At 36.4% G+C, this 27,039-nt stretch overlaps 1 protein-coding gene across 11 annotated transcripts in view; it reads left to right on the top strand.

Moving 5' to 3' along the window:
• Positions 1–27,039, top strand: part of LDAH (lipid droplet associated hydrolase) — a 103,693-nt gene that overhangs the window by 23,972 nt on the left and 52,682 nt on the right. For 6 of the 11 annotated variants that reach the window (XM_071742031.1, XM_071742023.1, XM_071742024.1 and 3 more), the window contains exons 3-4: positions 6,452–6,586; positions 25,368–25,537. In XM_071742031.1, the coding sequence (XP_071598132.1) occupies positions 6,452–6,586; positions 25,368–25,537 (305 nt within the window). Of the gene's footprint in view, positions 1–6,451; positions 6,587–24,877; positions 25,171–25,367; positions 25,538–27,039 lie in introns of those variants that run through there. The other 5 variants (XM_071742027.1, XM_071742028.1, XM_071742029.1 and 2 more) reach the window with 2 other exon arrangements.

Raw genomic sequence — 27,039 nt, 5'->3', positions numbered from 1 at the left:
GTTTGTTTGTGGCTGGTCCAGTTCAGCTTCAGTCCCTGATCTGTCAGAAAAATTGCTTTTGGGAACCTAAACCAAGCTCAGAGCTCACTGCAGTTTCTCTGCCAGCATTGGTTGTAGTACAGATTGGATCAGAGGGATCAGCCACATCTAGGGTGTTACAAGTAGTTAAATCCATTTTCATCTGGATAAGCAGATGCTTAAGAGACTGTATATGTAGATATGTAACAAGAAGGCCCAAATAGATTTGTTAATTTTTTATTTGCTGTGGAGAAAACAGAACAAAAATTACTTATTTTTAAGTGCTAGAAAATCCTGCTTTTGTCTTTAAAAAAAAAAAACTGGTGAAAAATTCACTAATCTATTATTAACTTATTTTTTTCAGTTTTATATTTCAATATTAACTCCATTCCAAGAACCATATGTTTACAGATATATTAAAATTAAAACTCTTTTGTCTTTATATACCTGCCTTACTTGGTTGAGACATTAGAGGTAAAAACTTGAAATACTTCTCTGAATCTTCTCTGAATACTTCTCTTGCAGTATCACCTAATCACAAAGTCCAGCAGGTTTGCAATGGGCAAAATCAGGATTTCAGACTTTTTTTCTTGTGTGCCTGGAGAGATGCTTTTAATCATTCATATGAGAAGAGAGGTGTGTGCTCTCCTGTCACAATTTCTAGCTGGGAATTTTTATTCTCAGGCTTCAGGCACAATTGTCACTTTAGCAAAACTAACTGTGTTAGGTTGATTTAGGTTTATCAGTCTGAGGATGGGGTTTCTGTAAAGGTAAATGATCCTACATTTGTCCTGAAGGTAGAACAGTTAGAGAACAGTCAGCAAGCTTACTTGCTCTGAAAAATGCATAAGAATGTGTATCATAAAAGCCTGCATGTGAGTTTTATAGCTGTATAAAGCTAAATACTGTTTGTATATGTGTGTGAGTGTATATATATATATATATAGGGAAAAATATGAAATGTTCTTAAAAAGCCCCTCTAATAAGCTGTGTTACTGGCACCTGGCTGAATCCTTATGAGATTTACTATTTCACAACCAAAGCAACTATATTAAGGTACTTTCCAACCAAATTCATGATTCCAGAGTTAGAGAGGATCAAGTAGAGATTTTACATGTGTTTCTGCAAAAAGTCCTTCTAATTATTTGGTTTTTGGCTGATGCTGCTCTCCTAGTGTATGGACTGCAAATGGACAACAGCTCAAAGAATGCCAGTACCTTAGATAGGCAAACAGGTGAAAGCTTAACTGAGGTGCCTCTGATGATTGTTCCTCTTTTTTGACATGTTTTATTTGAAATCCTTTGAGCCTTTATGTTAAAGAAACCTGTGTCTTTCCTTTTAAGGCTTGATCATTGCTACAATGTCAGTTTCTGCTGTTTTTCCCCAAGTGTGAGAACATTACTGTGTTTTTTACATGCTCCATTCAAATCCTTCAGACATCTGCATGGACTGCTTTCCATTCACTAACACAGGGAGGTTGCATCTTCTTCCATGGTGGCTGGTCAGATGCCAAAGGCAATTTAAGTTTCCCTAAGCCAGGAACTTGTCATTCAGGCTCCTCAAGCTGGAGGTGGGAGCTTTGGTGGCTCTGTGAAGAAGCAGTGAGAATCGTTGCCACAAGAAAGATTTTTTTGTGTGGTCCTGCTGTTCACCCCTAGATTTCAATTTGGATTTATGGCTGCTCATTTAAAAGAACAAACCAAAACAAAACACACAGAAATCCAAGACAATGAACAAACAAAACCAAAACCCCTCTGTGTTTGGTTTTGTTGCAAGAGTTTATAATGTAAATACTGTGCCATACGTACTTCATTCTGAAACTGAGGATTATTTCTAAAACAAAACTCATGGTAATTGCTGGCTTATTTTCCAGTTCCTCAAAGTTCTCTGTAAACCCACTCTTGGCTGTGGGTTATATTCATGTAGCTGCTTTTATTCTTTATGGTCCTGCTGAGGTCCCAGAGCAGACAGAGAAGTGCATGAAGCACCAGAGCTGAATGCCAGCTACTGCTCCCACGGATGGTCAGAGGTCTGGACACATCACTGAAGACACTGGGGAACATCTCACAGGATAGTGCAAGAACCCAAAAAATTGCTTCAAAACAAAGTGCAAGAAACCTCTTTGCTATATGGGATGATTTAGCTACATATACATTTCTTCTGCTTCACTTCTGACCACTCTTGGCATTTACTATAGGCTGCTTAAATTAATCTTTCTCACTTTAGAAATCCTTTCCATAAGTGCTAAGAATTATTTCCATTTTTTGTTTCAGTTTCAATTTCTTTTGAATAAACTGTTGATATTTTTTACCTACCCTTTATGGGCAAAGCCTTTTCCTTATGTTTTGGTGTATATCTTTCTTTCTAACACAGAACATTTTGTTGTTGTGGTTTGGATTGTACATTCCTCAGTAAGCCTGGGAATTATTTTTGCTCACACTTACCTAGTGCTAGTGCTGTGCTGTCTTAATTATAGTTTACATTTTACATTAATGTTTTCTGTTGCTGATGAATTAAAAACGCTTGACAATTTGTAATCCACAAAAGCTGTCATTGCTTGTAATGGAGTTGCTATGGTCTGTGATTTTTTTAAATTAACATTTTATGTTTGTTGTCTTGCATTCAGAATTATGCAGTTTGATAGACAGCATACTGTATCTTAAGTGTAAACTTCCTGAGTCTGGGTAACTTCTTTCTTAGAAGTATAGTAATTCAAACATGTATTTTCTTTTTAAGACAGGCCAAGTTTGACTTTATGATAATTTGTATAGTAAATCATGTGAAATAATAAAAAGTTACTCTTGATATCTTGGGGCAGATACATAGTTTATACTAATTGTTCTTTGCTAGCTATCTTCAGAAGGAAATGGTTGGTATTTAACATTTTAATTTGATGGAAAAAGCATTAACAAAGTGTGTTTGAAAGTGAAAGGTAGGCAAACGTGTTAATAGGTATGTTTTACGTGTTCTTAACTGTGGATGTAGAGTAGTAGCTTCTGTCCTTGAAAGACTGTATCTGCAGTATATATATGTGGAGAATATTTATCTCCTAATATAGCTCCAAGTCACACCTCTGCACATTCATTCATTCAGTCTGGACTTTTTCCTTTAGCTATAGGTTGAACAGATTAGAAAAGAAAGTGGTGGATTCCTGTCTTCAAAAAAGCCTTTTATTTTAGTCTTTATAAAAATAGAAAGAATTTAGGCTTAATTTAGAGTAGCTGGATGAAACCTTGTGTGTTGAAGAGTAGAAAAGTTGACAAAGAGTCCTTTAGGTGTAGATACTTCTGAGTACACCAAATAATGTGGTCCCACTATGTTCTAATGCACTGTGCAAATTGTCCCTTTGACATACTCTTTCCATGAAATGCTCAGAAGTCCTTTGCAAATTAAACTAAAATGAAATATATTGTAATTTTATTCTTTTTCTGCTGTGGTCACCATTTACAGCCATTGTTTAAAAGACTTCTGAAAAAACATAAACACAGTTGAAAATTAAGCACAGTTGAGAGTAACTGCTTAAGATGTGCTTCTTGGTTCAGATGACTGCAACCTGAGATTTGCTGACATACATGAATGATTCAGGTGCCCTGAGGTGTCTGAGGATTGATGTGGTATTTGAATAACTGGGGTAACCTTCAAATCATGGAGGTTAACACTGCATTTACTTACATTTTCCTTTTTTTCATTTACTTATGTTTTCTTTTTTTTTTTTTTTTTTTTTACACTTAGCTGCTGAGTGAATAAATGTAGGCACATTTGGTTTGATGTACTGGGAAATCCTTAAAATACAGAAATGAGCACTGAATTTCCTGGGTGCCTTTGTGTTGAGCCTGGTCATTTTTATTTTTTTTTTGCTGTAGGCTCACTGTAATTAGTTCTGTAAACTAGACTGCAGAATAATTTAATTGAACAATATTTCAGGTGCAGTAGGTGACCCCAAAATATTGTTGATCACAGACAGCTGTGCATATTAAGCCTCAGTTACTTCTATTAGCTGTTACTCTAACTCCATTGCATGAAAAAATCTTGATCTGTTCAGGTTTTTTGCTTCTTCTAAAGTGTTTTGACAGCAGCTGAAGTAAAAACATACAAAATGTCTGACCTTGCAGAACTATACTAGGAAAGAAACATTCTCTGCTTATAAATATTGTAGTGCAAGCTTTCAAGAGCAGGGACTATTAATCTACATTTACTTAAATCAGTGCAAATCTGGGATAACTCCACTGAACTTGAAGGTTCAATAAAGGATAAATTTATAGCTGCTTTACATGTGGTGATTTCTCTGTAAAAATCTTTGCTGTTAAAATCTTTGCATTTACCTTTACATTTGTGCCAGTGGTTTTTGCTCATACCCCTTCAAGGCATTTTAAATTATCAGTAGCAATTCTAAGAGCTGACCCATCACAGTGGCTTTTGCAATGAGCTGATGCCTCTGAAGGGTGGGGAAAGGGATTTCTTTTGCTTTTGTGGAAACTTCTCTTTTACCTGCCTAAAATACACATCGTGTTTATCACAGGATAAAAATCCTCTTTCCTTCAAACAACTGTTAGAGTGCCTTGGGTTTTTTATAGTATTTGATGCAGAACCTCACTGTTCATAACCATTTCTTACTTGACTGTTCTTCAGCTGATGACTGAGTGCTGAGAAAATTTACATTCTAGGTTCACCTGGCTGGTGATGGGGAAGAGCACTACAATGTTTAAGACAGCTGTTGCCATTTCTTTCCATTTCCTTGTTTTGCATTATTTAAGGAGAGAAAAATGTAAAAAAGGCTGCATTTGAGATTGATTTTATGATTCCTTCATCTCAGGATGCCTAATTGCATTAAATTCCAGGACTAAGCATACTGCCAAAACATCATGATCATTTGTACTACAAAAAAGACACACTTTATTTTGCATTACTGCTACTTTCATCTTCAGCCTTGCTGAAAGACAAGTTTCCTCTATGTAACATCAATCTAAGGAGCTTGACAGATGATGTCTAGATTTTATTTTATTGTCTCTGGGGCCCTCTACATTATATATATGCTTTTGATGTATGAAAATGTGGTGCACATGTATGGATGAATGACCCCTGTGAATTTTAAATTGTTTTTCTGGAAATCAGTTTGTAAAGCTTTCATCATGCATTCTGTCCTCTTTATATATACAACAACTTTTTTTTTTTAATCCCACTTTAATGTCAAGCTTACAAAAAGATGCTTAGAAACATGTAATAACTTGCACTGTGTTTTTAATTTTTTTTATTTTATTTTAGTGTTTTACTGCTCGTGCCACTTATTGCTTTGATACCCAAAGTAAGAGTTACCTAGTTATGTGAGTGAAGGGCTTGTAACTAAGCAATCCTGACTGTGGTGGGGGGCTTTCCTGGTGTCTAAATGATAATAAGAAACCATTGAAAGCATGGAAAATTAATAAACAGAAAGAAATTGTATATCTTTATGTCTGTGTGAAATTTTTATGCATCTTTCAGGAATCAGAAAACAAAATTTGCATTGTCATCACATGGATTTAGTTCCCAACTTAAGTCCCCTGACACTGTCACTACTGATAGCCAAAAGAGAGAAAGCAAGGAAGAACAGAGATGAGAGTTTTCTGGAAATCCTGGAATTTCTACCAGATGCATATTTTTATCTTTGGGACAGTATTTCAGTTTCCACTTGAGCAGTGGTACCTCTCTGTATTGTCTCTGTTAAACAAAGGATTTAGGTGGTCTGCTCTCTCAGGCCAAGCCAGATTCGTACAGACAGCAGGCACTTCTTACAAGTTCTCTCTAAAGCTGAGGGGTTGCTGGAGGGAGGATAGATTCTTCCATGGTTCTAGAGCACAAGGGTTGAAAAGGAAAGTGCTTCTCAAGAGCAATGGAAGAAGACAGAAAGAATGTGAAGTTGCAAGCAGAAAAAAATTATATAATCCAGTGAATTTAAAATAAAATCACCCTGTCCTTTCAGGTCAATACAGATTTTTGTCTTGTCAAGATGCAACATGCCTGTTTTGAAGTAATAACATGAATTACTCTGAAGGGCAGACATCTCAATCAAGTGATAATGCTTTAGTCTTTTTGATATTTTTATAAGACCTGGGTGTTTCTTTGGCCTGTTTTATCTATCTGTGACTTGATGTGATGGATAAGCAAGTTGGTTGACCTTTCATGGAAAATGAGATTTTTCTCTTGTGTTGGGCTTCCATTTTAGGTTCTGCAGTTTCAAAATAATTTTGTTAAATGCTTCTCATGGGTACTGCTTATCAGTGGAATTTAACTACTTCAAAAGTTTAGTCCCCGAAACTGGGAAAATAAAAATTGAACATGTACTGTTAAAAACTAATTTTAAAATTTCTGTATAATGCTCTTTAGTTTGCTTTGAAGGAAATTGCTTGCTGTCAGAAGGTTAACATTGACTGTGCTTGTATATTCTGTTTTTTGGCAGGTAACCCTGGACTGGCAGGTTATTACAGGACCTTTATACAGGCCTTATATTGTGGATTAAATAAGCAGTATCCTGTTTGGGTTGTGAGCCATGCCGGACATTGTAAGCCTCCTAGTGGAATGGAAATGATAGAAGGTACAAAACTGTAACTTGTACATACAACTGTTTGTGCCCCTTCACCCCCCTGCCCCCAATTTCACTAGCAGAACTTGTGCTTGTTAGAAACAGTATTACAGGGTTTTTAAATGTCTCCATTTTATTTCCATGGAACAGTTGTGTGAGAAGGGAAGTTACTGAGAAAGAGAGTATTTTTAGGTTTATTAGATTTACTAGCCAAATAAATACTATTAAGGGTGTGAGTTTGCTAATACAAAGAAAAGTTATAGAGAAGAAGGTTTAGGACGTGCTTATGTTGAGAAGAATAGAGTAAAAAGTAAATTTTAAAAATTGAATGTCCAACTTAAGGATTGAGTACCTGAGGAGATACTTAGTTATCTCTGAATTTCAAAACTGTTGTACTAAATTAGTGCATTTCCAGGAAGTAAGTAAATTTTTCTGAAACTGGAGTATGGGGCATTTGTAGGGTAGAGATTGTTTGTTTATCTGTTAAAAGTTTTTTACATGCAAATTCCCAGTGAATATTATTAATGTACAGCATTCTAAAAGAGGAGAGCTAATAGTGAATCCTTTCCTGAAAGCTGTTTGGTGTCAGAAGAGCTTGGGGCTAAGGCAAGCTGCAGAGATGTTGTAGTAAATCAGTGTGATTCTTTAAGACCAAAAGGTTCAGCAGTGTGAAGCAAGCTGAAAGTTTTGAAGAAGAAACTGTTCTAGCTGTTCAAAGTAACCTTTGCCCCTGAGATTTTAAGCCTTTTTATTATTTAAAGTTTATTAAATTTCAAGTTTGAAGCTGAAACATGAGACTTGTATTTATTTTCTAAAATTCTTTCCAGTCATCATGTTCAATTGTCAAACTACCAACTGTTACCACTTTCTCCTGACAGGCAAGAAATCCTTAGGTTTATAATTTCTGGTACGATGTCAACCATAGGATACAGATAGAAGTCTGGCAATTGAACAGAGCCAAGTTTATTGCACAGAACTCTTGTAGGTCTGATAACCTGCCCTGGGCTCACATCTGTAAGTGCATTTAGTGAAAAGAGCCTGACTGTGAGAGATGCATTTGCTGGCTTGAGATGGCTGTGAACTAGTTGAAATTGAGAGGTTTTTGGACAGGGCCAGCAGGGCTGTTGTACAGCTGTCCCACTTCCACTGAGATAGACCCTGTTTGTGCTGCTAAGGAGAGTGTAAATCTGGGGGAATGAGAGCATCCAACAGGAAAGAGGGAGCTGATAGCATAAGTTTAAGCCAAACCTCCAGCTGATTCATGGTGTCGTTTTCCACTGACAAAACTCCCATGAGAGGGGATTTTACAGAGTGTGCTTTCTTGTTAGGTCAGGTCAGAAATGAAGTCCCATAAGGACTGGTATTGTGTCAAGTTGTATTCAGTATATTCACCCATGATGTGATGAACGAGAGTAAACAGTGAAATTTTTCAGTTTGTGGATGAAATTTTTCAGTTTGTGACTTTCAGTCTTTAATTACAGGGAAGATCCTCAGTGTCAAGGAACTACAAAGGCATTTCACAAAATGTAGTTTGTGGGCAAAAAGCTGGTAGATGAGTGTCAGGCTAGATAAACATGTCTTAATGCATCTGAAAAAATAAAGTTCTCTTTTAACTGTGTTTAGATGATCCTGAACTTGGAATTCATTTGTAAAAATAAGGAAGGATATTGGTGTCATCACTGACAGTTCTCTAATATCATTTCTGATTGCACAGTAGAAGACAAAATTTAAGTCAACAAAATGTTGGACATTACAAGTGTTACAGGCAAGGCAGAAGCTGTTGTTTCATTACTGTATAGAACCATGGTGGGCCTGCAGCTTCAATAATAGAACGTGGGTCTGGTGGGCATCTCAAGGACAGTGTTTCAAGAGTGAAGGTGGTGAGTGTATGGAGAGAGGTACCAAGGAGGAATCAGCTTCCTTTGTGAGAGCAGAATGCTTCTCAGAAGCATGACTGAGGCTTCCAAAATCATGACAGTGAGTAAAGTAAATGCAAAAATAAAATGCAACAGATTCAGTAGTGGAAATAAGGGTCACTTAATGGTACTAGCAGGTTTAAAAGAGATCAACCCAAACCATTCTATGATTCTATGAATTTGCTGCACAAAAACTGAAAAAGGGGATATTTTGGCAAAGAACTAGGCAGGGAGTGTTAAGATAGTTTCCATGTATTCTTTCATATTTCTGATGGGCATTTCATAATTCTTCATTTGAAGTAGCCTCCTGCAAATCCTTAGAGGAATTTCAGTATTTTTTCATAAGAAGGTTGAGGGCATAAATTGATGAATAAAACATTTCAATCTCTTGACACCATTGGTCCTTGAAGTTTTCCTGGTTGAAATCTAGCAAATGAAAATAAGGAGGGGAAGCTGCTATGAAAGATTAAATCATACTGGTTCATTAGGACAGTGGTCTGCAAGCTTTTCGATCAAGCACTCCTGTCAAACAATTTGTATCAATAAAATTTTTTCCACATACACCCTGAATATCTTTTTTATCATCAGTATAAATGGCTTACATGTGTTACTGAATTGCTAATATTTTCTTCTTTCACCCAGCTTCAGAGACCACTGATATAGTGTGTGTTAGTATGTAAATAGTACATCTAACGTATATTATCCTGTCTGCAAAGCAGTAAAGGTTTTGAAATGAAACTGTTGAATAATATGCCTGGTTATATTTAGATCAATTAGATTTTGAAACTCTTGGAAGGACTAAAGCAAGTTTTCCTACAGCAGCCATCAATCACAGACTAGCTCCTAATTTACTGGAGGTATGTCACATAGTGATTTGAGAACTGAACAAAGCTACAGTGTTGATTTTTACTTCTGTGTGATACCCTTCTGTTCAGAGGGCTCCTTCAAACAATGCTCCACAGAGACACACAACATTAATTGAACCTTTCATTGCTGTACTTCTAGCAATCATTGTCATTGTGCAAAATTATTTGAAACTTACTTTGCTCAGTGAATGTTACACGTCAAAAAGTTATGCCTGAATTTCAACTTTATTTTTCTACTTAGCTTTTAAAAAGGCAGTTGGTTCAAACGTTCCAGTGGAAGGTGTCCCTGCCCATGCAGGGGGGTTGTAACTAGATGATCTTTAGGGTCCCTTCCAACCCAAACTATTCCAAGAGACAATTTTATGAACACTGTTGTGACTGTAAGAAAGGCCCACATAAATCTTTGAATATAGGTAAAACTGCAAAAAGGAGAGTAGTTTTCTAAGTCTCAGTTATTTTGTTTAAAACTGTCATAATCTACAAATGTTTAAAAAAAATTAATATAATCTTAAAAGTGTTGCCTTTTTTCTTTTTTGCATGTTACTGAGACTCATAGTTTTTCTAATTACAGTGTTCATGGTTCTTGAACAGGTGCTACATACAAACAGGTTCTTTTGTAATGTCAAAACCTCTGCCTGTTTACTTGCTCTGAGAGTTTATGATGCCAAATATATTGTGATTGTATTGTAATAATTTCTAAGGTGCAGGTAATAACACATCATTAATTTCTAACTTATAAAGACATGCTCATAAGAAAGGGAAGATTTCTACAAATAGATCATAATTAGAAAATTAAAAGTAAAAAATAATAGACCTCTATAGCTGCAGTAGATTTATTCTTTTCAGTTCTGGAGCTCCTTTTAATGTGTCACTCCATCAAAGAATTTGCATTGTTTTTTGTGCATATTTGCATAATTGCATATTTACACTTATTTTAAGATTTCTTATCTGATAACATATTCTCCTATGTTTAACAGGGTAAATTTTAAACTTTTAGATGTTTTGAGGCTTTGTTTAAAGTGCAAGTTTTTGTTTCCTGTATGAATGGGTAAGAATTACACTAGAGCTCAGTGATCCTGCTGTCAAAACCAAGCTGCTGCCTGAACACTAGTATCTGTACACTAGTACACTAGTATCTGTAAGTTTGTATTTTCCTAAGGAAAATACTAAGGTGGTGTTTTGACTTAGAAATTAAAATATATAAATAAATAAAATTAAAGGCACAACTGAAAAATAAATTTAGAATAAAAATATTTTGTATGTATTCACACTCAAATTATTCTGTCAAAATGCCAGTATAGCTGCTCACCTTGTGGGTTTGGACATTATAATACATTGTAAAGTGTGGACAATGAAGTTGTGTACTTTATATTGTGAAACACAGTTGAGAAGAAATGCTTGTGTGCTTCAAAAGTAAAGACTCTTGTTCAGGAGTAGCTCCTTTAGTGGCAATGAATAGCAGTTAGTTGGAAGCTTTTGAACAGCCTTTCAATTTGTTTTGATAGGAAAGAAACTGCTAGTTAAAACACATATCAATGAACAAATGCAGAAATTATCACTAATTTTATATTCATTACAAATTAAGTGCTGTGATTATCACACTCTAAAATAAGGACTAAAAGATCTATTCTTACCCAAAATTTCTTTAAAAGCTGTGGAAAATTGGAGATTATATACAAAACCCTTGACACTCAATCCCTCCTAACACATCCCTCACCCCCGTCCTTAAGCACCCTGGTTGGCTTTTGCCACTAAAGACTGAATAGACAGCAGGGGCACATACATAGCCATGTCTTAGAATGATCTTATTCTGTGGATTTCTGCTGTGCTTTGATAACAAAAAGAAGAAATATGAGGTCTTGGACAGAAATAAGAATAGAAGACCAGAAGTTTGGTTTTCTTTCTCCTCAGGACCACCAAGATACTTTTCTTTTTAGAAAATTAAGATTAGGAAGTAACGAAAAATGAAATCAGAATTAAATGATTTACTGAATTTTGGTAATGTTCTTTGTATGTCACGTGCTATAGAAATCTGAAATACTGTGATCCTTATCTTAATTGATCAGAGAACTGATGCATTAAAAGGTCATATACCTAATTAATGTCTAGTCAGCAGTCATATTTTATTGATACGATATTGGATCATATGTAGAATTGTATTAAAGATAGAACTCTAGAACCTTCTAAATTGTACAGATGAGTATTGAGAGTCATAATACAAATACATTTTAATATTTTAGCATTTTACATTTTAGCATAATATGTTTATCTTTTGGAACAGATTGTCCACTGAATTTTCTGTTGTATTATTTCTGAATCATTAATAGGTAGCTTCTGAATGACAGGGAAGTTTGAGTGACATTCTTGTGTCCTTAAGATCTCTTAGACTATCCTTCAGTTTTCTATGATAAAGAGACGTAGATAAGGATTGATTTATAGACCATCAAAAGAGTATCTCCATTGCTTTTTTTATGCAGGGAGCGTGGGATCTTCAGACCATTTTGAAATTGAATTATATCCCTAAGAAGCAGCATGGGAAAAAGCACAGAATTGGTGGAGGGATAAAAAATTATCTATGAGGACGTTGGGATTATGTGATCCCAAAAATGTTAATGTACCATCAGTGTGAAGTTTAAAGTGTAATGGTCAATTGTATTTAAAAAAATAAAAAATTTAAATTCCTAGTGTTACAGAAAAGGAAAGTTTGGAAGCCACATGCAGCCCGATTTTATTTGATATATTGCATTATAGCTGTTGTTACTATTCATCTGCATGGAGTTCCCTTTCCCAGCCCTCTGACTGCTAATGAAACTGTAGGATTTACTGTGAGATTCTGCCTGTAGCTAAAGTGGTACAAATCTACACAAAAATTACTGAAATAATTTGAGTAAAACCACATTTATACTTCAGCAAGCTAATAAAGTCATAGATTGACAGATCTACCAAATTACTGACTTGTCTGACTTGTCTACCAAATTACAGAAGTGTGAGCATGATTAGCATATATGTGGCATAAGCTTTTGCCATTATGATTTGCTGTGCTGGAAGCAGAAAACCTAAAATAGGAGCCTGGCAAGACAAGGAGCATGATGTGCTATAATAAGAGGGTTGTGACTTGTTTAGGACAGTGATTCCCAGCCTGTGGTCTGTGGGCCACTGGTGGTTCCCAGACATTTGCTTGCTTTCCAAGAAGAGCTGGCTGATCAGATGGAGTCGGCTCTCATGGTTTTCCACTTTGCTAAGCAGAATTTACTGTAGCTAAGAATAATTTTCCAATAATGCTTTTTTTGTGTAAGCATTTGCTGCTGTGGCCTTCGAGATGTTGTGTCACCATGAGTGTTTGGTGATGGAGGGGATTGAGGTCTGCATTGCTGCAAATAGGAGAGAAGGAGATTGTGCAAGTCAGGTGTTCCAAGCCCTGGGTTCCTAAAAATAGGGAACTCATCCTCAGCTAACAGCCTTCCTTGTCCTTGTTGTTCATAACCCCAAAGGACAGAAGTTACACAAAGACACTGGGAGTCAGTCTGCATTTGGTAATTTTAGCCAGCATGGGACTCGCATTTGTTTTAAGTACAGGTGTTTACAATGATTTCTGATGTTGGAGAAAACCTTCACTGCTGGATCAGGTGAATCAGAGCTTCTGGCAGTCTGTTCAGTCAGTACAAAACCACCTCAGAATTAGGGTCTGTAGTGCTAGTCCTAGAGTAGAATCCTTATCTGGAATGCAGCACTGTTTTGTTAGATACCAAACAGGAGTAGCAATGTTAGGTATCTGGCCATGTGCAGGTACACAGTAATAGCCATGTATAAAGGGCATTTATGTCTTGTGTTATATCAGTAAAAGGAGAAAAGCAGAAGAAAGGCAGCTGAGCTGGCATCTGACATACATACTTTAAGCCTATGTGCACACACATTTAATTCACATTATGCATATTTAATTTAATTTCATTTATATTTTAACTGTTTTCTGCTTCCTAGACATATAAATTAAAACAGGTGAGAGTCATTTATAGATGGATTATGTTTAATATAACTTCTTCACAGCTTTGATCAGCGCTGTTTAAATATTATAGACCCAGAGATCTCTAGTCATTTTTGTGTCCTAGATATTGCAAAGGTATCTCCTAGTGCAATGGAATCTCACTGTAGATACATTAAAAAGGACTAAATCTTAAGCATGTTATTCAGGTAGAATTAAACTGTTTTCATAACTGTTTCATAGCTAAGTACCTTTTTAATTATTATTCAATGAGTAGAGAGGAGAAGCTTCCTGTTTACAAAGCTGGCCTCACCACTGATTGATCACATTGGGCCCTTCATAGGGTGTTTGTCAGCAGTGAGGGATCCCACATCAGGGTGTGCACTGAGGAACTCAATGGGACAGGAACTGCCAGCTCAGTGCAGTGCAGTCCTGCTGCCCCTCCTGATGCAGCAGTTCCTGCTGCCCAGAAACCTTATTCCTTGTCTTTGGAAAGGCAGCTCAGGGAAAGAAGTGTGTGTGTGTCCGTGTGTGTATATACATATAGAAAATATTATGAGGCATTGAAAGGTCAAGGGTTTTGTCTTTGCCTGGTAAGATCTGCATTTCACTGTAAGGTTTTAATGTTAGGTGTCTATTGTAAGGAGATAAATGATCATGTCATGTCATGAACCCACTGGAATGTTTTAAATCTGAATGTGTGAAAACTAAGCAGCCCTAGGGATGCTGCAGTACTCCATTTACTTCTTTCCTTTCAGCCATATTCAGTCGTGGTTCCATAATCATGCCCATAATTATGCAAATAGATCCTTTTGAGTGAAACCTTGGCATTTGGCATTGACTTTATCAGTTCTGCCTAATTTTAAGCATGTGTTTAAAAACCTTGTTCCATTCAAAATCAAAACTAAGAAAATAAAATTTTGCCATATGTGAAGTATTTCTGAGTTTCTCTATTGTTTTCTTTTCTGGCCAACCAAAACGATAACAATTTTAACTGCTCATAGCATCATACCTTAACAGCCATGTATTTATTTGTAATGATCACTTAAACACTGCTAGCTAATTCTGGTACCACTTAATGCATAGCTTTGTATTCCATTGACTTTAGTGGAGTTGGGATCAATTATTACTGGTGTTACTGCAAAGAGGACTTTGTCTTTATTTTTGTTATATCTATATGAAAAATAGGTTCCCTATTTCCTCTGTTTCTTTCAAGGTTTCCATTGAGTCTGTCAAAATAATATATGTAGGCATATTACTGAAAAATACCTATGAACAGCTTTCTAATTCACTGTAGTACTATATTCAAGTAATTCCACTTCTAGAAGAACCAGAATTTTTCATCCATATCTTCAAGTAAGGTTAATATAATTCTATTTTTAAAGATGTGCTTTAAAGTAACAACCTGATATTCACTCTTCTGGATCCTTATCCAAAACATTGTTTAAAAAAAATTGACATGCATTGGAGTGGAGAGTACAACATCTTTACTGCATTCCAGGACACTTTGGATGTAGGTTTTGAGATTGTTTATGGATCATTTTCCACCTTTCACCCCATGACATAGGTATGTTCTCCAGCTGATACCATCACTTCTAATTAGATGCAGATGGCTGTTAGTGGGGGGAAAGAAGTGTTCAAGAATGTGAACCCTATGAAAAGGTAACATTTATATCTTTTGGTGTCTTGACTTTAGAAGGCATGTCACAGTTCACTGAGATGAGTAGTGCTGTGATGTGTCAGAGTAACTCATTTAAATGTTTACCGTACTACTGTAGAGAAAATTAAAAGTGAAATTATTTTTTTTAAATATTGAAATTATTCAGATTATTATCCTCAGGGAGACTTCTTAGAAATCCTTTAATCCAAGTCAGCTTGAAAGTTATATTTGCATCTGCTAACAGAATGAAAACGAACTATATGCAGGGCAGAAAATAATCCTTTCTGTCTGAACGTGTGACAGGCCTGGATTTGTTTAGATAGTTGAGTGAAAAGGTTTATGCACTACATAGGTAGTGCATTTGTAGGAAAAAAACCTGATTAATATTTTTATTTATTGACAAGAATTTCTACTTTAGATGTAGAACTTATATTTCATTTTTATACCCGCAAGGCAGGATTCAATGGTATTTTTATTTTTAAGTGACAATGATCTACAATTGAAGACTGAGAAATCATCAACAATGCACAGCATAATTCCAGATTCTAAAAATAATCAGGTTTGGAACATGGAGTCTTTCTGTTTGCTTTGGTTGTAGGAATTTCTCTTTCTTTAAGGAGCAATGTCTGCATCTCAGGGAAACACAGACAGGCAGACTGTGTGAGAAGAAGTTACTGCAGATGATCTCATTCTTAGATAATTGTCTTTATTAATGAATTACTATTACCTCTAGTGTATCTACTTAAATCTCTCATCAAGATCCAAGTAGGGGCTGTATGCTTTGAGAAATGATAAAGGATAAAGTGATACCATACTGTGGACTGGGGTTGAATGAGGTTTCATGGCTGCTTGCTGGATGAAAGGGTTTTTCGTTTTCCCTCCTGTTGATACTGTATGGGACTATTCTTTTTCTTGAAGCTAGACATAGTCTTATCTTTCCTAATGTTGAATTTTACATTTTGTGCATTAATACATTTATTAAGATAATCTAATTTACTACAGCTATCGATTTACTACTGTGGTCAGGTGACTGCTTGGTTCCCAAATTAATCCCTGTTGGGCTAAATGTTATAGTAGACTAATTGCCACTGTTATATAATTTTTTTCAGAACCAGACCGTGGCTTTGAACATACTACCACTTAGTCTTTGCTGTCAGACTCCACTGACCTCTGTACTAGTTTTTACATGATTTGAAGGAGTATGTATTATCCTGCATTAATCATTGAGACAAATTTCAGTATTTCTGAATGCACTTTAGTATAAAACTCTTATCATATTTTGATCTGTTTATGTGTAGAGTCCAGGTCAAGCTCAGTTGCTCTCTTTTTCTATAAATTGTACTGTAAAGCTGCAGGCAGTTTCAAAGAGTTTGTTGTGAGCGATGGCTTTGATGTCTGCTAATGTAAACGAATGAGAAAATCAGCCTTAGCCTGACTGTGACCCTGTGGGTCACAGGTGAATGTGTTTGCTTTCTATGTAGCATATCTCACCTGTGTAAAAATGAATTAAAATCCCTTATTCATCTATAATGACAGATCAACTTTAGTCTCTTATTTCAAGTGTAATGCAGAACTCCAAGCAAAACGAAACCATCACATTGTCCTTGACACATTGCCATACTTACTGTCCTGGGCAGTTCAACTTGGCAACTAAAAATGAAAAACCTTCAGCATTTCCTTTAGGAAGGTTAAGGAGGAAGCTGCTATTTTGATAAGAGGGAATAAATAATGCCAATTATTTTTAAATAGTGTAACAGAACACGGGAGAAGAGGAAGATATAAATCATGATTTAAAGTGATCAATTTGACAAAAACTTGTTTTGTCCCCAAAGATCCAAAATGTGTGCTAGACAGAGCATGCAGATGGTTATTTTAAGCATCAGCGATTAAAGACACCTGCTATATTTTAAGAAAGTAGAGGATGAAATTCTGTTTCTTCTCCCCAGTTTTGCCACTGATTTTAATAATTCCAGACTTTTACATAGGCTGTTTTGTCCAATTTAGTGCTTCCTTATGCTGTGCAAAGTAATGGAATAGAGATCATGGATTGCTCCTCAATCAAAATTTCAGCCTTTTCCAGTGGTGGCAGAATGTGTAACTCAGTGGAGAGTGCTGGATCAGAGAACAGGATTCTCCCAGCTGCTGAAGAAGCAGACTCCCTGTTGCTTTGATGTCCAGTGAGGATCAATTCTGGGAGTCACTGAGCCACAGCTGGTTCCCTTTGCTGTCAGCTTGCAATCCTTTGTGCAGAGAATCCCCAACAGAGACTTCACAAGGCTTTTCAGTGCAGGGAGCAGTGAGAAGCATTGATGGAGCACTGAGGTAGCACTGCAGTGCAGAATGTTTTGTATGTTTTCTGCTGCAGCCCATGGTGCCAGTAGGCTGGAGTCACATTCTCTGCCAGAATAAAATGCCACAGTTCTTTGTACCCAGCCGTGTGGCACCAGTGTACAGTGTCAGGGAATCTAAGATTATAATTTAGAAAACTTCTTATAATCCATCAGTTTTAAAGAATACAGAAGAAAGGTAGAAATGTGTTGTTTGCCTAAGTGGGCTATTTACGCCTTAAAACTAAAAAGGATGCTAGACAGTAGTGTTAAATAATTTCAACCTGTGTATTGCAGGTAGTTATTCTAGATGATGGTGGAAGATAATTCAAATAGTAGAGAAGTGGACTTGGCCTTGCACAAGTGGGTGATACTATTTCTGATCAAGCATTAAATGAGTATTTTTAAGGGGAAACACACAAGGTCAACGTATGCAGGAGTACCACTTGCTAGTCAGGCAAAGCAACAAAAATAGACTTCTTAGAGAGTCAAAGTGGGGCCTAGACTGATTTGTGGCATAAGCCAAGCAAACCAACAAGATAATGTCAATGGCAACATTTTCTTTATGTTGTTTGAAGGCATTACTGGTACAATGATCCCATCCAGAGGCTCAGATTGAATGTGGAGACAGTTCAGGTAAAAGTGCACAGACCTAGGTGCACACTGTTTCCTAAAGGTCATGTTACTGACTTCATTTTCTCACCACTAGGTCTTCAAGTAGAATCATAGACTGATAGAATCATTTATTTTAGAAAAGATCCTTAAGATCAAGTCCAACCACTGACCCTAACACTTGACCTAACCTACCAAGTCTACCACTAAACCATGTCATTAAGTTCAATGTCTACACATTTATTAAATATCTCCAGGGATGGTGACTCAGCCTCTTCCCTGAGCAGCCTGTTCTAGTGTCTGACAACCCTAGTGTAGGAATGCTTTCTAATACCTACTCTAAACTTCCCTTGGTCCAACTTGAGGCCATTTCCTCTTATGCTATTGCTTGTTAATTAGAAGAGATGGACCATCACCTCACTCACATCACCTCTTCTCAGGTGATTGTAGAGTACCTGAGCTCTGCTTCCTCTCACTATCTTATTTTTTCCTGCAATGCTAGAGAGGTGCTTCCCTTCAGCACATGGTATGGGAAGGCTGAGCCCACTTACTTTTACAACTCTTGTGGTAGCTTATCTTTGCTATGGAGTTATTCTGGAATACCAGAGGCCTCAGCCCCCCAGGAATAATTAACATGTTATTCCCACTACACTGGTGTTACTGGTTTTATTCGGTACCTATTTGCTTGTATGTAGTCTGAAGTATTTCAGACTATGTTCAGTCACCCTTCCTTAAGAAACTGTGTTAGAGCTGATTCATTTGAAGATTACTGGAAAAGAGAACTGTTGAAAGATTTTGAAGATCTGCCAGTACTGAAATTATTTGTAATTTTGCAAGGTCTGCTCGTGTGCAGTGATGGTTCTATGATCTCTACTCTGCCAAGTTGGGGTTTTTTGGTTTGTTTTTTGTTTCAGTTTTTTGTTTTTATGTTGTTTTGCTTTTTAATAAAAATAAAATTATTTTGAAAATTCTTATAAATTGCACTTTAAATAATTGTTCAGTTTACTGTTTGTAGAACAAAGTCATTCCGATAGAGAAAAACTTTCTAAGTATATTAAACAAATTACCCATGTTATATTTGCTTTATGCATGTTAAGTGATTCTGGAGGCATAGCTTGTTGTAGAACCATGTAATATAACACTGCTTCATGGTGTTTGCTTTGCCAAAGTCAGACAACCAAAAAAAAAACCCTCAAGGTTTGTGCTGTTATATCAACGTACCTTGATAATAGTTGCTCAAATCTGTTAGAGGGGAGAAAGACTGGAAATGTAAACCATAATATGTCTCTCACAGATATCTTCATTTAATAAGTTCATTGTCCTCCTGTATTTTTTTTATTAAAAATTGGGGTTTGGTACTTGTCATTTTTGTAAGGCATTCTGTCAGACTTTGCCTGTACTAATTTAATTCTAATACAGTTTCCTTTGAAAATCAGACCAGGTGTTTAACAAGTATCACAGCAATAAGTATATAGATAGCTAAGGAAATCAGTAGTTCAGTTTGTAAATTCAGGTCTCATTATTTTTTTAATAAAGAAAATAATGCATATGACCACTTCAGTATCTTGAATAAATGGTAATTTATTTGTGGAGGGTACCTTTACAAAAAGTAATTACTCCAGTAAGTACTAATGAGTGCTGTGTTTATCCAAAAGTTGCATGAACAGTTCCTGAGGGTGCTTGGGCCAGACTAAGGTCTAAGGGTTAATCTAAAACACAGTGCTTTAAGACCTTGTTCCTGGTTTCAGGAGGAGTTCTTCAGTATTTATTGAACATTCTTTCACAGTTTCCATCCCATTTCTTTGGCATTTTATTGCTTGCTGATACAAATTATCCAGAGTTCAATAATCAAATGAAAGATTGGGTGAAGTGTTCAGGGTTTAAGCAATGTATCTTTAGGAGGCATTTTCTAATGCATTTCCCATACTAGACCCGCAAACCTGAAATCTCAGTTTTTAAACTTACAGCTCTATGTAAACATCATCAGATGTCATTGTTCATTTGTAAGAAATTACTGTGTTTTGCTGTAAGAACAAACCCAATCAAGTTATTTAATTTCCAAAATGAAACTTCTGGCTGTGCACACCAGTTTAACAGGTAATTCTTCTAAGTAGTTAAGTTGTGGGGTGGCTTTATTCCTGTCACTGTCTGAAGGCAAAAAAAAAACTTTTCACAGGTTTCTCCATCTAAACTGTAGTTGTTCAGTCACAGCCATAAAATCTAAAGAACTTGGCCCTATATGTTGATTGCATTTATGGCATTTGATGAAGATGCAGTGGATTTAATGTGACCCAGAGCTAGCTCTCATCAACTATTTGGTTGGCTGTACTTGGTGCTTGGTGCCTTCCCTTTTCATATGTTTTGATATAATCTCTGACCTTTCAGTTTCTACTCCCTCTTTGCTTTTCTTCCTCTTGACACCTTACTGCGTTTTCATGTGGTTAAACTTGTTATTTCTTCTCTCTGTTACTGTTAAGCTTTATGGTGATGTTTCACACAACTGAAATGATCATCGTCTTCAAAGGAAGAGGTGACTCTTTTTCCAGTCCTGTAGTTCAGCCCCCAGATCCTTACTTGTCCTTAACCTGTAAAGGTCCATTCTTGAAAATTCTTGAGCACAGATGGTTCATTAGAGTTTCTCCTTAGATACACTGCTACTACCTCCTTGAGTAAATGACCTAGGGAAGAAGATTCAGTGCAGGTAGGGCAGTGCTTTTTGCCTCCCTGTCCTTCATGACATGTAATTGCAAGTCCTCTTTTCACACAGTCCCTTACTATTTCGTGAAGAATTTGGAAACCTTTTGTGTGACCAGATATTGGGACAGACTTTGAAGTCACTCCCTGAGAAGTGGACAAATGTTTATATGTAGTGAGATTGAATGTTCACTGTTATAACCAAGACAGCAGAGTGTTCATATACACAGGCATTCTCTTGTGAAATTAGGGAAGTACGAAGTACAAAGGAATGCAGAAATCAGACACACAAATTTTAAAGTAGATTTTGAAAATATGGCCTCCAGTATTTTTTCAAATCGTAGAATGCCAGGTTGGAAGGGACATCAAGAACCATCTTGTCCAAACTTTCTAGGTAATGATGTTAGCTTAAATTAGATGGCCCAGGACCCTGTCGAGCTGAGTCTTAAAACTGTCCACTGTAGGGAAAACCACTACTTCCTTTGGGAGGTTATTCTAATGTTTAACTGTTCTCATGGTGAAAAGTTTTCTTCTGGAGTCCAATTGGAATCTCCTCGAGTAACTTGTACCCATTACCTTTGTCTTTTCCATGTGACTCCTTATAAAAAGGGAGTCTCCATCTTAGTAGCCATCCTTTATATAATGGGGCGTGTTAATAAGGTCTGCCCTAGGCATCCACTAGAAGTCTATGATTTTTTTGGAGACTTTTTAATGAAAGGAAAGAAAGGATAAACATTATGGCTCTCCAGTATCTCCTCATATAACTGATTCGGTTTTTCTGCCTAAGAATTTCCGTTGTATATGCAGCAGAAAACCAAGCAAACACAGTTCCCCGTTCTTTCCCTGAAAACCAAAGTCCTCTTTCCTAGCAAGATTAACTTGTTGACTAATCTTAGAGCAAACACTTTATTTTAATCCATCATTGTTTTCTGACTGTGGGTTTAGTGGAGGTCAGAAAAAGAGCTTCATTAAAGTTATTGCGCATTTGTTTTTCCGAAAGCACATCAGAAGATTAATGCTTTGCCAAAGAAAATAAAGAAATGCAGCATTTCTTTTAATACACTTCAGCTAAATAAAGTCTTAAAATCACATGGCTTGGCCCAGATGAGGTGTTTGCAGCATAAGGTGCAACTCATATAATTTCTACTATCTGAAAAGTGCCTAAAATGAGGTCTCCGTGAGCCATGCCATTTATTCCACACCTGAGGTGGAGTAACTCTAGTCCCTTCTCTGATGCAGAGCCATTGGAGAGCTGACTGCCAGTGTGTTTGTGCAAGTCTGTTTGCTTATATAAAGAACACATTTAAGCTTCTCCACCCAAGAAATTCGTGTTGGTTTTGGATAATCCCTGAGCGATTTTATTCTGTAAAATAAATAAATAAATCTTCCAAACCTGTGACACAGCTCAGCTCTCACATATTTTGGACTATTAAAGTTGTAGCATTTGTGTTAGGGAAACACAAACTGACACGAGGCATGGGCAGTTTTGTATCTGTTCAGAAGTAAAATAGGATTTGTACTGCAATGTGATGTTGGAGTTTCACCTGACCAGAAAGCAGGGTCATTTGGTAATGAGGAGAGTTTTGCCTGTGGATTGCCAGACCCCACAGTGCACATTCATCCTGTAGTGTGGCTTCTCTAGGACTGGTGCCAGTGTGATTTGGTTTGGCAGCAAAACACAATCATTTCTTTGATGATTGGACTTGGTGATCTTAAAGGTCATTTCCAACCCTGACAGCTGACACAATTCTTTGGAGTCAGCATTGGCCATCAGGACTTGTTTCAGTCTTGGAGAGGTCATGTGTGTGTGTCCAATAGATGTGGGAATCTGAGCAGTGCTGAGGATGCTTTGGTGCAGTAAAGTACAACAGGTTTCTCTGATCATTCATCATAACTACCCCAGCCAGTTAAAAATTGCTTCTGAAAGCTGTACTCTTATGGAAACACCAGTGCACAGCCTTGGGCTGGATGTGATCAAGTCCTAAACTCGTGTCTGGGCAAATGTGAGGAGGAAAAAGCCTTTGTTTTCACTCTGCTTATAATGCTCATCCATGTCTTTCCTCCAAATTCTTGTTCTGGCAACAAAACTGGTTGTGAATAGGCACATCTGCTGAAATCATTAATAGTTTATACATGATGCCCTGAATCCCTACACTGCTATTTATTGGGTAAATAAATATTAAATTAAATATCTAATGCCTTAAATAACTGAAGGAAATAACTGTTTTCTGCCTTAACTCGGAAAATATTGACACTGGACTAGACTAAACTGTTGTTTATTAATTGCATTGCAGCAATGCTCAGCATCTCTTTTAGCAGATACTGAATTCATGGAATGGAAAGCAGCCCTTATCCTCATGAGACAGAATGATAGAAATAATTTTATTTTTCTTGCTTGTTTTTTGAGGTCTTTTGAACCATGAGAAACTCTCTGTAAGATTTATGCACCTAGTTGATTTCCTTTGCCCTTACTCTAGCCTGGAAATAAGCTGACATTCTTATAATTATTATACTTATATAAGAATGAAAGTTACACTTATTTTACACTTATTTTACACTTATTTTACACTTAGTTAACACTTATTTTAAGAATGAAAGCTATGAATGAAATGCCAAACATTAAAAGATGTGCTGATAGATCACTAGAGGTGGCAGTGCCTGAGTAAAACAGAGTGGAAATGATAGCAAATGTTTACAAGGGAGTATTGACCTGCTCAACCCAGCACATGGTAGCATACTTATATCCACATAACCTTAGTCCTTCACTGTATCTAATGGGCTATCATATTTCTAATATTCTGTCATTTAGATATATCTTAACCACAGATTAACTATCCCCTTAATTAGACCACTAGTTGTTAGATATTGTTAATTAGACCCCTAATTGTTAGATGTGCCCTTAGTTAGACTTGCAATGCATACAGCTCACTCATACATGAGGTTGAGCTGCTTTGTAAAATAAAAAGTAGGAAAGACAGCTTTTGCTAGAAATAGAAACTAAATTTCTATTGAAAATAGCGTTTTGGCCTTTGGCTTTTATTTAGGATTTCAGAAAATAGAACAAGCTCTTTGGTTTCCATTACTTGTAGAAAGCCTAATAAAAAATACTGCTTCTCATCTGATTTTGCATTACTTGAGTATGTTTTAGTAAATCCCTTCTCATTTAGGTTAAACTAATGTAAATTGTATTGGGTGGTTTTAGTAGAAATATTGGTGTAGCTGAAGAAATTCTTTGTTGTGACCTCTGTGATAGTAGTTGAAGCTCAGAAAAAAAGCATCAGAACACATTCCTGAGCAATTATTTTGTTTCAAAAAGTTACGTTCCATAAAGATGATCAGAGAGGCAATACACTGCCAGCCCCCTCAGGCTACCAATAAATATCCTCATTGTCAGCTGCCTGATCACTTCACTACAGTAGTGTTAGTAATTCTTAGGATTTGAGGTTAGTGACTGGCTTCCAGTGGACTATATGTGAATTAAAAGCAAAATCAACCTCCATAATTTGATAAACTGTGCTCACAGTCATGGGGAGTTGACTCCATGGTTGTCACTTTCTCCAAATGGGTGCAAACCCAGCTGAGGTGGATCTGTGGTGCTGTCTAACTTTCTCTTACAGAACTTTTTCAGTGTATTTCAGCCTTTCTAATGTATGTGTCTGAACAGTGTCTCTGCCTGATGACTACTTTCTTCCAGATCTGCTTTTCATGTAGGGAACTGATGCAGAAAACACCAAAAGAAACCAAGTGGGAAGTTAAACACCTAATACTTGGTGGGCTGGGTAGGGCTGTGTGTGCACTGCCTTTGAGCTGCTTTTGCCAGGCACCTCCATGCTGTCTGTAGGACCATGGTTCATTCATGAGCCAGTCCCCATCTTCTGCCTGAACCCTGCTGCCAGGAGCTTTAGCTTATTCTGGGCTAAAGCTGCCCTGCAAGTCAACATGTAATGATCATAGAAGATCATAGTTTTAAACTGGAGTATGAAATTGAACAAGAACAAGAGTTAAAGATGCCCACGTTGGTATAAATTTTTACAGGCATCAGATGATCCTTGTTTCATTGACTGGCCAGGAAACAGGTAAATGATTGCCCAGGCTCCTTTAGGAGGTCCCTAGTGAAACAGGAATCAATTGCAGAATAACCTTTAACCATGAAGCTCTAATTTGATCTTCCTTTTGGTGACTGATTGACAGTGATAAGGACCTGTGTAAATAGGTCTGTTTTTTGTGCTAATACTCCCTGTTGACACACAGGCATTTCATGTCTCCCCTCATTCTGTGGGACTTTTGAATATCTGAAGGTTCTTAGTGCATGATAACACAGATGATATTTTGTATTAAAGTGAGGTGTCTCTCAATGTGAAGTTGGATTGATTTAAGGTGATCCAATGCCTTGAGTTTCATCTTGTGCTGAATGAAAGGGTTTAAAATGTAGATAGTGTACCATGAAGCTCTGTGTGTTTACATATCCTTCTCTGGTTCCCCAGCTGGACATAAGGCTTCGCATCCTGTCCATGATCCATCAGCCTGTATTTACCAGTGCTGGTAACTTAAAACTAATTTTTTACATTGGTTGTTTGGTGTTTTGGGGTGTTTTTGTGGTTGCGTTTGGTTTGGTTCTTTTTTTTTTTTATTAATAAGTTTATTTATTTCAGAGTTTTCCGAAGAAGTGAGAAAAAAAAAAAGGAGTGATTGAAATTCCTGTCATTAAAACAAAGGACTTTTTTTCTCTTATGTTTCAGACACAGATATTAAGGAGCTAGAGGATGTTTTTGGACTTAATGGACAAGTAGAGCATAAGCTGAGTTTCCTCAAAAAGAATGTATCAAAAGATATAAAGCTGGTATTGATTGCTCACTCTATTGGTTGCTACATCACACTGGAAATGATGAAGAGAGCATCAGAACTTCAGGTACATTCACCTTGTGGAGCGGGACTTGGGCGTGCTTCAACTCTGGGTAATGCCAGTGCCTTCCTATGGAAGCTATACTACTACATGCAAACTTCAAATTTAAGTAAAATTAACATATTAATGACTATTCCTAATAATATATGATAAACTAGTTGGTGTAAAATAAAGTTCTGAATTTGGATCTTTAAATGCCCTTGTAATATAAACAATAATGGTGATGAATATATTTAGGACTTTCGTGTTGTCTTCTCATCTTTAAATAATTGATGAACAGATCACAATTACAAGATGTCACCACACCAAAAATTAAGAATGGTTCTATAGCAGCTTTAGTAGCAGCTTCTTATCTCAAGGCAAGATGATTGCTGGCTATACATGGGGAAATCTGTGGAAAATCATAACATAATTTTTGCTGAGCACTACTATGGAGGATGTTTTTAAAATTTAATACATACATGATTGCTTCTGCAATTTATTCTTGGTTTGTGTAACTTGATGAGAGTGTGAGGTTTTATTAAATGTTTTTGTATATCTGAACATTTTTCTTTGTCACAGTAAAGCAGTAAGAAGGCTGTGTCCTTGCAACTCTGGGAACAGCAAACTGTTAGTGCTCAGTAATAACTCACTCTGCTGGAGGATGATGAATGAAGAATACTGAATTTCTATTCTTAAACATTTACTCTTGTAAAGTCATTGCCTCTTCCTTTACATTATAAAATCTTCAGTGGAAGTGCAGTGTTAGCTTAAAGCCTGTGTTTAATATTTGCATGAGTATGTTCTTCCACTTCATAACCATTTCCACTGCACATACAACTTTTTCTTCTTTTCATTTGAAGGAAAAAGCAACTAAAAATGTGAAATGGGACGTTATCCTGATATATTTCCACAGGCAAATTTCACTTTCTGACTATAAACAAGGGCATTTTTTGAGAAAGAACTTTTATTAGTGTTCTATCTTTTCAAGCGGGAGTGTTCTAGAAAATATCACATGCAGTAATTTGTCCAAAAATATCAACTTTTCTCAGGTCAACATCTGTACCTTCTTTATTACAGAAATTATTTTATCTGGTTTCAATTAAACTATGAAATGTTGAGTAATTTTTTTACACCTGGCTCACTAGATACTGGCAGCATGCTATTCATCAGTGTTGTGAAACATTAGTGGTCTTTAGGACACTTGTAGACTGCATGGTGCACTGCATGCCTGAAGTTAATATTTGACAAGCTACATTTAAGATGCATTTAACAATAGAAGATATTTGTGTAAGCCAGAGTGTTGTGCAACCTTTGTCCCTTTGCCAAAAATAAGTTAACTGTTAGGTTTTATAACATATGAAGTGTGATAATAAGAAACTTGTGTTTCCATCTCTCTCTTTATTTTTACTGGAACATTTGATTCCCACAAGATTTTGAGAACATATGTGTATTTTAGTAGCTAGATAATTTGATTTTATTTTTTGTGTAGTTCTTATGTGATATTCTTTTATTACATAAGTTTTGGT

This window comes from Heliangelus exortis, chromosome 3 (assembly GCF_036169615.1).
Source record: "Heliangelus exortis chromosome 3, bHelExo1.hap1, whole genome shotgun sequence".
Lineage (NCBI taxonomy): Eukaryota > Metazoa > Chordata > Aves > Apodiformes > Trochilidae > Heliangelus > Heliangelus exortis.
The sequence above is the reverse complement of the archived record's forward strand: the minus strand, read 5'-3'. Positions and strand labels throughout refer to the sequence as shown.